The 11,289-nt window shown below is 44.3% G+C and overlaps 1 protein-coding gene across 1 annotated transcript; it reads right to left on the bottom strand.

Moving 5' to 3' along the window:
- Window positions 1-1,216: 1,216 nt before the first annotated feature.
- Window positions 1,217-5,813, bottom strand: LOC123128826 (P-loop guanosine triphosphatase YjiA). Its single transcript, XM_044548923.1, has 10 exons — window positions 5,398-5,813; window positions 4,866-4,931; window positions 4,463-4,643; window positions 4,096-4,292; window positions 3,923-3,973; window positions 3,758-3,849; window positions 2,841-2,980; window positions 2,664-2,746; window positions 2,421-2,525; window positions 1,217-1,660 (listed from the first exon to the last, which is right to left on the bottom strand). Exons 1-10 carry the CDS (start codon window positions 5,785-5,787, stop codon window positions 1,520-1,522), a joined length of 1,446 nt encoding a protein of 481 aa, XP_044404858.1. The 5' UTR covers window positions 5,788-5,813; the 3' UTR covers window positions 1,217-1,519.
- Window positions 5,814-11,289: the final 5,476 nt, after the last annotated feature.

Below are 11,289 nucleotides of genomic sequence, written 5' to 3'. Positions count from 1 at the left end.
CACGTTCTAAGTACAATTGCATCGGTTAAACAAGTATCCTGTGACCCGGTGGAAGTACGAAATACAATTTGACAGAGTTAGGGGCTTAGGGTTTAACATGATTGCTTATTGTTATGCTACATATTGAAATGTTTGTTTGTAGATACCACCATGAGGTGAGCATGCACATTTGCTTAAAATTCTTATGCTCTTCATGAATCAAAATACAACCAGTCAAATAGTCAATACTCCCTCCGTCCCAAAATTCTTGTCTTAGATTTGTCTAAATACGGATGTATCAAGTCACGTTTTAGTATTAGGTACATCCGTATCTAGACAAATCTAAGATAAGAATTTTGGGACGGAGGGAGTACTTCTTTGCCACATTATTGTTGACTTCAAATGGCCAGCGTCAATTCCAGCCTGCTCAAGGATCTGTCATAGCTAGCGTGAGTCTTTGCACATAGTTGAAGTTACTAATTGTTCGGCTTTTCGTGAGTTCTTATTGCAATATTTTTACCTGTGGTAGTGCAAAACAAAACTATGTTGGAGACCAGGAACATCTAACTGAGCTGTATTGATCTGCTATACGGGACTCAATCTGACTTGGCTTGTGAGGAAACCAGTCCTGCCATGGTCAGACATCTCACCGAGGTGAGCAGACGTCACACGGTTCCGATATGAATGTTGTAGGAGGACCTCTCCAGTCATGTTGTCTTTCTCCCATGTCTTGTGACAATCATATTCATGTGTACAGATGGGCATACATTCATGTGATTTCAAACCATTTCTCAAGGCGCTATTTCTCGATGTACTTCTCCAAGATTATGAACATATTCATGTGGGCAGATGTAGTTCTCTGTTCGCCACTCATTGCAGCGCGCATCTAACCACCCAAGAGGCGTGCCGGTGCGCGCCCCAAACCCTAGTAGCCTCCATATCCTGTGCACTCGGCCACTGTTGTTTCAGACCAGATAAAATAAATACCAACTTCAATCATATTATGAAAATTGCAAAATTTGAACAAAATGCGTGCTATGGAGACTTTTCAGGCTTACAAAGCAATTCCTCAAGTCACAGTAGTCTATAAATCTCCGCAAGTCATAAGAGTAGACATCTGCCAGCAAGTCATAAGAGTAGACATCTGCCAACAACACAGCGGCCAGGTTCTAATGACATGTTATAGCTGTCACATAAACACATACCAACTTCAGCCGTATTTATAAAAAATGCAAAATTTGAACGAAACACATGATATGGAGACTTTTCAGACTTACAAAGCAATTCCTCAAGTCACAGTACAGTCTATAAATCTCTGCAAGTCACAGTGCAACATCATGCATAACAGTAGACATCTGCGAACAACACGGCGGCCAGGTTCCAAGTATATGCTACTGTTCCCCAATCTATATATACATCTCACGTTCCGTGTCAGTTCAATAACGGTTACAGTTTCGACATTTCAATGAAGGATAAGGTCTGCAGCCGCAAAGCTCAAAATCATGAAGCTGGAGATCCATCCAAAAGGAGAAGCTCTGGCCTACTTCAGCAGGCAGTCCTTGAAGCCCGTCTCCAGCTCTTCCCGGTTGAGGTTCCTGCCAATGAACACAATCTTGTTGATGCGCGGCTCGTTGGGCTCCCACATCCTGTCGGGAGATCCCTCGAAAATGTCGTGCACTCCCTACAGATGGAGAACATGGATGTGGCGGTTAGGTTGCTTAACAAGAGAGTGGACAACACAACACCTAGCTAACCGTTCGTCGTCCATTTGGGCAAATTTGAAAGAAAAATTGTCATAGGCTTATACAAGCAATCTTCAGACAGGTGGAAAAAAAAATGTCCAGTGACACTCTAGCATCGACAACATGGGCCTTGATCTAGATCAGGAGTTGGACAAAAGAAAGGTTCTTAGATCAGGAGTAGAAGTTAAAGAACCATTAAGATCAAGCAGCTGGTGCTTGGGCGTGGAATCGTAGGTACACCAATGATGGGTCTCTCTATGCTATAAAGCGAAGCAAAGCACATGGCATTGAAAGTGGAGAAAGCTCAGTAAAAACAGGCGAACACGACTGGGATTGACCAGCCAGCTGGGTTGGTTTAGCTATTCCTCTATAGAAAATGAGTGGTTGTTGGCATGGATTATCTTGTTAAATTCTGCAGAGATTGTGAGCGTGAAGAAATGACACTACCATCAAAGAGAGGCAGCTGTCAAATGGATTCGCTAACTAGCAGAGCAAATAAGAACATGAAAGGAAAGACAAGGTGCTTGTTTTCTAAACAGACATGTCTTTACTACCAACAAATAATTTTCTAAGACTGTTTGGACCCAGTGTGTCCTTTAACAAGTCACTAGAGAAGACATGATTAGTTTCCATTCACAAGAACAGGAGAACAAATTGAACTAGATAAACTAAAGGCTAGAGTAAGTGAGTAACAAATACCTGAAAGACGAAGCGTTGAGGCATTCCACTGACTGAGAGCAGCCCCTTCATCCGGTATATGTCATCACTGCGTTCCAGCAGTAGGTTCCCCAACCACATGTCAGCCTGCATGAGGACATGTAAAATGTTTGTCCCAATATACACAACCAGATAATGTGCAGGGTCATAAATAAAATGTCCAGAAATTCATCTTAGCTATCTTGAGAAGATATAAAATGTATGACATGTAATTTTAAATCTGACCTTTTCAAGATCCATCTCCCCTTCGCAAACGATGCTTACAGAAGAAACACCGGGATCATGGGTGTGATCATGCGCATGATGGTCTACAAGAAGCAAACAACGTTAATTCACTTCATATTGCAGAGCTATATGATATTTAAGATTTGTAGATGACCACACAAATAATACTATGCTCACCATGTTTATGGTCATGATCATGATGATGGTGATCATGGTCGTGGTCGTGGGCATGGTCATGGTGATGTTCATGTTCATGCTTGTGTTCATGTTCATGTTCGTGCTCATCATGTGGTTCTTCAGTGACAGCACTCTCAATCCTGAAACATAAATGAAATCAAATTTCCTTTATGGTCAATGGTTCCCAATTTGAGCAACTACAGCTAAATTTTGAGGGGAAATAAGGAACGATCTCTATGTGTAGTATACGTGGCGTGCACTGCTTAGTGATTGTAAATACCCAACTAAACCAGATGATTCTACCCAAGAAAAACTAAACCAGATGATGACATGTTTGGTAAATGAGTAAATTACAAGTATATCAGCAAGCAGAAGAAGTCACTGATGATATCCCAAAGAGTACATGTCCACATTTAACAAATAGCTAATCTATATTGGATTGAGCCATATAATGTGTGTATAATTAATTGATGGCATCATTTTAAATCAACTCTAGACATGGTCCATTTAATAATCATTTAATAGCAATACCTTAGGTCACACTGTAACACATCAAGTCACAGTGGCTGTAGATCTTGCATCTCTCAATGCTAGTAAATACAATATGCCTGATATATACTTAGTACTATACTCGTGCATTAAGCATAACATGTCATTTCATTATGGTTGAACAAATCAGATCATTCTATCCACACAGCAGTAGAAGTATGGATCTCAGCGCTAGCGGGCGACTCCGTCCGAGTAACATCTACCATAGTTACGCTTGTAGATGTATCGTTCCAGTGTGCTTGAATAATTTAGATAATTTCAATACACGAGTTTCTTTTCCCTTGACTAGGAGGGCATATAACCATATGAAAGATAGTGTTCTGCTTGTAAAAACGGAAGGTCCAAAGAAGGCGATGAAAGAAAGGAACCTCTCCAAATCAAAGCCTCCAATTCCAAGCACATAATCCAAATCAACTTTACCATACTGAGCTCGTTTCAAATTAGCCATGCGATTGATACTCTGCATGCACAAAACATGATGTAAGGAATAACCACATGGCAAAAAAAGAGTAAAATGAATGTACTGTACTGACCCTTATACGCTCAACCAAGGAAGAAACTTCAGGCTCGCTAACAAGGTCAGTCTGCAAGAAGTAACAAGAAATTAGCTCCTCAACCATCAAGGATAGAAATAATACAAAGGGCCTCGTAATTAGACACACATGACTACAGATTAGCCAGCATGTATTGGTTACAAAAACATTACCTTGTTAATTATAATTCTGTCAGCATAAGCAATTTGCTGAACTGCCTCATTGACTATACCCTTGGGCTTCACTTCATCCAAATGCAACCTTGCATGCTTTGAATCCACTAGAGTAACAACACCATCTAGCTTGACATCATTAAAAACTGTATCTTCTGCGTAGAATGTCTGTATTATGGGTGCTGGGTTTGCTAAACCTGAAAAACAGATAGACGGCAGGTCAGAGAACTCGACATGGTAATGCAATAAAAAGTAACTAATAATATTAAAGTTCTCAAAGTTGGGGTGATGTTTAACCTCGAGAGAATTACATCTCACGGGTTTTCTTCATTATGGTGGAGATCCTGTTCCTACAAAGTTTCCTTACCTGTGGTTTCAATGACAAGATGGTCAAACTTTCCCTTCTTCTTGTCAACCAATTCACTGATCATTCGGACTAAATCACCACGCACAGTGCAGCAAAGACAACCATTGTTCAGCATCATTATGTCCTCAGCTCCAGCAGTTTGTGCGGCAACTAACGAACCATCAATGTCAACTTCACCATACTGCAAGATAGATAGTGGCATCAAATCAGCTTCTTCTTGCCTACTTTAGCTGGTGTCATGGCCGTTTTAAAGTGATCGATCACTGATGAAGTAGGTAAACTAAGAATGGCTTTTCAGATTGAGAAGACTAGCATAGCATGTGTCCAAGAATAAAAAGCTAACCCTGCTCAGGGACTTGAAGAATAAACATCCAACAAAAAAGAGTTACTCATACAGACATACCTCATTCTCAATGACAGCGATCCGTTTTCCATGGTGAGATGTCAGTATGTGATTTAGTAAAGTTGTCTGTGAACAGAAACAAGAGGCAAACTGTAAATGCAACAGAGACAAGGACACATGGTACCAAAACTACAAAAAACGTTAACAATATGTATACAATGGATATATATACATATAAGCAGAACTCTTTTACGCTTTACGGTGCTCCACTTACGTCCTAAGAGATAGGAGGATTATTTTGATTTTAGCCATCCTCTAAACATTCTGCATATGAAAAGCCGCTAGGTGCTATGCCAAAACGAATGTTCTATATGGATTAAGTTCTCCCTTTGCAATTTACTGATTAGCTACACGATTAGTCCTAGTGTTATTTGTCAATCAATGCTCTAAATCTCACAGATCAGATGAAAAAATTTGTAATCCAGCAAAAAGTGTCCAGCATCGCTGCGGGAGAGAGCGTGCATACTACACGGCTCGGGCGCATGGTAGGAGCTACGGGATTTTGTGTTGGGGCGCCCTGACAGTGACCGACCTTGCCGGAGCCGAGGAAGCCGGTGATGATGGTGGCGGGGATGCGGTTGTCAGGCGGGATCACCGTGTCGACGTCCGCGCCCTCCTCCGTGGTGGAGGCGGCCGACGCGGCGAAGCGTCGCCGCGCGCGCCACGACGCCGCGACCGGCGCGGCCCGTGGTGCGGCGTAGCAGGAGCGCGTGGCGGCGCGGAGGCGGAGGCGCAGGGGGAGGAGGGAGGCGGGGCCGCGCGCGGACAGGCCGAGCGCCGCGGCCCTGGCGACGGCCGGCGAGGCGGCGGAGCAGAGCGCCGCCATGGCGGACTGCGGGGAGCGGGCGAGGGTGGAGCGGGGTAGCGCAGTGGATATTGTGGGACGGACCAATGGTGCGAGTGCGAGGAGGAGCTCCCCCATTCAGCTTCAGGCGTGCCGAATTTGGGCTTTCCTCCGAGGCCGGATTTGGGAATGGGCCATTACTTGAAAGTGGGTCGAGCGAACGGGCTGGCAGTAAGATCTAATCTGGATAGAAAGAAGTTCATTTTTCACCCCCAAATGTGCCTCAATGGACAAATACTCCCCTGAAGTCTATTTTGGTAGTATAATTTTGACCCTGAAATCTTCAAACCCGGATAAATCTGCCCCTGGAGCGGTTTTGTTACGATTTTGGTGGTTTTGGAGATGACGTTGTCTTCCTCCTCTCCTCCTCTCATGTGTGTCATTCATCCGACCGCCATGGATGCCTCCTCAGAGATGCTACAACGTCGCCCCGGATGCCCCAACCCCCTCCTTTCCCTTCACTCCCGACTCCCCCTTCTCTCACTCTCTCGTCGCGGGAATCGTGTGCTCCGCACGCGCTTGTCCTGCGGTCACCGCCGTCGCCGCCGTGGCCCACGCGACCAGCGGCCATCTTGAGCCACACCACCGCGTCAAGCAGCTCCGTCGCGCCTCCCTCGTCTACTCTCGCAAAGTGATTGGAGAGAGTCTCCCACCTAATTACAGCGTGGACGCCATCTTCCTCATTCTTGGCCTGCCGCCGTTGTGCATGATTCACTAGCTCTAAGGAGCCCCGACGCCTCTGCCGCCTTCCCTGAGCTCCCTCCGGTGTTGCTGGCCCCGCTAGCGCCTCTATGACAAGCCCATCGACCCCCGAGCTCCTTCCTCCATGGATGGCGCCGGGCGCCAAAGGGCCCGTGGAGTGAAGTTGATGATGTCGACGCCCGTGGTGACATCGGCCGCGTTGGAGCTGTGCCGCACGACGAAGGTAGACGGCTTGATCTTGTTCTTGGACAACCGGGGACACTCCCCGCACGTTGGTTCAAGGCCATGATGACACCAATCCGTTACCCTGGCCGCTCCACCGCCATCGTTGTGCTCCCAATCGAACATGGCCACCATGGAGTCCAGCTGGTTGCTACCGAGGCTTGGCCATGGTGGCGAAGGCTCCTTTGTAGTGACTAGTGAGCGTGAGGCCCAGCTGCCGACCGTCCCACGACCTATTCGACAGCTTTGATTCAATCTACTCTGCCTACTTTCATCTAGTGCCTTCCTTCTTCCTAGATTTTCTACTTCTTCATATCAAACTTGCATTTTGCAGCCAGCTTCTTGATTAGTTTGGTTATTTTCCTTACCATGCTGTCAACGTTAACATGTTCTTATGTACGTACAAACTAAGATTCAACATCAGGCTGCATGCCGACAACAGACTAGAGCCGCTGCCCCTGCGGAGGACAAAATCGCTGATGCCATGCCACAGCTCCTCACAGCCGTCGGTAAGAATCTCTCCCTAATAATAATAAAGCACGGATTGAGTCTCCGGATTCACCGTCACCGTCGCGGTGTTTTTGCGAAAAAGTCCGTGTGATTTTTGACAATTGAACCCGCAATACTTTTTTTATATGTGGCGAACAGATAAAACGTTTCGTTCCGGCAGAAAAAGAAAAGGTCAGGCAATCGAACCCACGACCAGAACAGGAGAAAACACATGCCTTGCTACCACGACAAGAGTCCACGTTTACAAAACGATTAGAATATTTCCATATGAGGTAGAAATTTTGTTGCGAGGCCCACGTTTTAGGTTGTTTTTAGCTAAAGCCCACCTTTTAGATTGTTCTGTTTCTAAAGTCTCGTGCCATGGGCCTCGGGCCGAGCTGAAGTGGCAGCCCGGCAACAGGAGAGTGGGCTTTGAGAAGCCGGCAAAAATTATTGTGCCTAGCAGGGTATCGAACTCACGACCTCTTCTTCCTTTCTAAGAACGTAACCAGCTAGCCATCTTTTCCTTGTGTTACAGAATGTTCTTTCCTGGATCAATAGTCCCACCTCGCTATAGTATATCAGAACACACCAATTTATATACGTCAATATGTAGACAATTAACAAGCCAAGGATGAAGTGTGGGATTAGACGGTCAGAACGGATGATTAAAAGGAAATGAGGCGCATGATGTTGCATACGTGCATTGTCCTAAAAAAAGGAATTGTGGGCTATGAAACACTACAAGAGATCATGCCTACTATGACGAGCCAAGAAATGTCACCGAATAGCTAATAACGTCACGCATTACCCCTAAGTGACGTTCTATGGGCGTCACAAGCATCGTCACGGAATCCCCGTCACAGATTACTCCTAGTGATGGCATGCGCAAAAGAATGTCACTGAAAATGGGACCTTCAGCACGTTCTATGGGCGTCACAAGCATCGTCACGGAATCCCCGTCACAGATTACTCCTAGTGACGACGTGCGCAAAAGAATGTCACTGAAAATGGGACCTTCAGTGACGTTTTCTAGAACGTCAACAACTTGTTATTTCTGTGACGGTCAATTAATGTCACGTGTTAAGGGCAAGTATGGCATAATCTACCATATTCAGTGACAAAGCAATGTCATGACTTGCTGCCATGTCAGCACCAACCAAAATATCCCACGGCTACAAAACATATTTGACAGCCTAATCATAATATAAATTCAACCATCTCAGTCAAATCATCCTCTAAATAACAGTAAAGCCAACAACATTGATTCACAAGTTTGACAATCACGACAATATACAAGTTGGAAACTAATATTTAGATAACTATAACTAAAGACCACGAAAGTGTTGTCCTCGTGATCGTTATCATTTGACAACTATCTTCCATCACAAAAGGATGACCTTCATGCACCATCAGGATTGGACAAGGACTACTAAGTTGCTCAACCCTTGATTGAGAGAAAGGTAACCAGGTTCTCAATTTCTTTTTGCTTCTTTATCCAGGCTTCACTCCTGTCTTGCCGACTCTTCTTTAGAACTTCAAACTTTCTTGATTCTTTCTCTCTTTCTTGTGATTCAAGTCTTGCAGCTAACTCCTCCCGGTGCCTATAAAATTGACGGAACACAACAACGTTGCATGCTTATTACATGAAAATCGACAAGTAACATGGTACAAGAGGATTAAATTATGAAATTGAAATGAGAAGTACCTTATTAAATGTATAGACAAACATGCAGATGGGCTAGTGAATTAGTAAATGCAATATCAAGTTATAGTGGTTAAAGAACATGCATAAGGAAGAGCAAGATTTCATCTATCAATCTTGAAAAGCGGCAAGCTTCATCAATAAGACAACGAGTCAGTAACTCAATTGTGTTTTCAATTTAACTGTCAGGAGTGCACTGTGCACACAAAACCAGAAAATAATAAACAACAAGAACATAAAGTGAAAAACATAGAAGTACATGCCATTTGCATTTCTTGCCTCCGTACCCTTCTGCTCAATTCTTTATTTTAGCTCGAATACGTGAAGCAGACCTCCAGTATTTGTGTATTTGGCATGGTAGAACCCTTATGTGCCTGGGTAAAACAAGTCAGAGAAAAAGCAGTAAATCAACATTTGACTTACGAAAGTCAGCACTAGTTCAAATAGGAAGGTACCGAACAGAGAAAGCAACCTCCTCTTTATCTCTCAAATATATATTTAATCGGGTAATAAGAATTTTAGTTTGTATGAAGTGATTGCTTGGAGTTCTTGCAAGAGAATCGTACTGTCAAACCTATATGGCATTTTTACCGTAATGATAGATAATGGCTCAATAAATAACAAACAATATGGATGACAAAAGGATCAAATTTGAGTTTATTTGTTCACAAGTCAGAGGTAAACATCATTGGACGGAAATGTAAAATCCATGCATAGTTTGTAGAAACCTATATAACAAGGCCACTCTCTATATCTCCACAAATGTTCACCAATTTGTATGATTTGATGCCTAACAAATCTTTAATGTTCAGACTAACCTTCACTATACCACTTGGCGTGAGCGGTAAGCTATCTCAAAACATATCAACAAAAAAACAAAGACTAACAATGACTTTTACGAAAGACCTTGTGCACTTAATCTCACATAGATAATTTATAGTCTTGTGCATTAGCATGCACTTAGCATAATCTGTCCAACTGAATGCGGTAATTGTGATCATGTTAGATTGGCAAAATAGAAATAGGTCCATAATGTGAATACTGAGTAGTAAACATTGTCAGCCAAAATCCAATTTCAGGTTATAACAAGAGACTACCAAAAAAGCGAAGGTCTTCTAAAAATTCTTTAGCATGAGTTCTTCACGACCAATACCATCTGCTTGGCAGAGTACAATTACTAAATGTTTAGAAGAGTGAAGGAATAACATCTACATTCATTACAGTGTTATTAGTACAGGGTGTCGAGTCACATATAATTGGCATGGGCTAAGAAAGTAGCTGAAAATAAACTCAGCGCAACTGTGCAACTAATACATTGAAAAGGGGCAAAAAAGGCAATGTAACTTGTTTCCCCACTCGCAGTGAATCACATCTTCATCTTTGATCTAGCTTACCTAGATCTTCTAGTTTAAATCTGAGTATATGCCTCGCAACCTGGAAAGAGGACCTCCATTGTTAACATGGGAAGAGTTAAACGCTACCCAGAAATCAATTTTGGGCACAACAGATGGAATTTTCAAAAAATACTTGGTAGAAAAAGGGAAGGTTATACGGAGCAGAAAGGAAAGAATCTGTGACCACCACCGTCCTTAGCGAGAGCCTGGCGCTCCACCTCCATGGCGAAGGCGGCCTGCCCGAACAACAAGTCGTGTGCATACGACTCCATGCCGCCGTCATTAGGGTCAACAGTCATAGCCTCCCAACGCCATTGGCAACCAGAAGATGCTCGCTTGGTCGTGGCCTCGTGGGAGCCAGACATGGAGGAAATTGTTGCGGTGCCGGCGCTACGGAAGGGTCGACGCAGGAGCCTTTGACCACGGTCGACGAGGATGAGGCGAGATATTAATGTCACCTGTACAGGCTGGCGGCTCCGATGTCGGCCGGCCAGACGTGACGACTGGTCCTTGAGGGGAGTGAACGAGGCGGCCGAGGCTTGAGGGAGCGCGGTAGAGCAGCCGTGTGCGAGAAGGCGCGGGGCGCTGGCGCTCGAGAGCGCGGCGGCGGCTACAGGCAGGGTGCGCCGCCGGGATCTTCCAATCTCGCCTCGTCTCGCCTCTGGATGCGGTTGTGGGGGAGAGGGGGTCGGGAGATAAGGTAGAAATCGGGCGAGGTAGTTTCGCTCGGCCGAAAAAAGCGAAAAATAATTGCGTGGTTGACTGACACGTTGGGACACTGAGGGAATGGGCAAAATTTTAGAAACACGGAGGTCAAAGTATTTTTAGTGGACAGAAGGTTCTGTTTCCAGTCAAATATAAATGCAATTCTTATGATTAGCAAACTTTGATAGAAATAGCAGTTTATCAAAAAAAAATGTAGAAAAACATTAGGGCGACGTTAGGCGCCGGCCTTGCAAATCGACCACCTCACCAACCACGATCAGCATTGAGTGCACAAATCGCTTCCAAAACATCAACCGAGCGATTCAAGAATGTGATTGTCCGGCTGTTTTGAAACGCTTACAT

The sequence above is a fragment of the Triticum aestivum genome, chromosome 6A (assembly GCF_018294505.1).
Source record: "Triticum aestivum cultivar Chinese Spring chromosome 6A, IWGSC CS RefSeq v2.1, whole genome shotgun sequence".
Lineage (NCBI taxonomy): Eukaryota > Viridiplantae > Streptophyta > Magnoliopsida > Poales > Poaceae > Triticum > Triticum aestivum.
Note: the sequence above shows the minus strand (reverse complement) of the source record. Positions and strands in the feature narration are given on the sequence as shown.

Coding starts and splice junctions, on each gene's coding strand:
- LOC123128826 (XM_044548923.1), bottom strand. CDS start 5,787: ATGGGGGAGCTCCTCCTCGCACTCGCACCATTGGTCCGTCCCACAATA. Junction 4,293..4,462: donor TCTTGTCATTGAAACCACAG/GTAAGGAAACTT, acceptor TCTGTTTTTCAG/GTTTAGCAAACCCAGCACCC. Junction 2,526..2,663: donor GGGAGATGGATCTTGAAAAG/GTCAGATTTAAA, acceptor GTCCTCATGCAG/GCTGACATGTGGTTGGGGAA.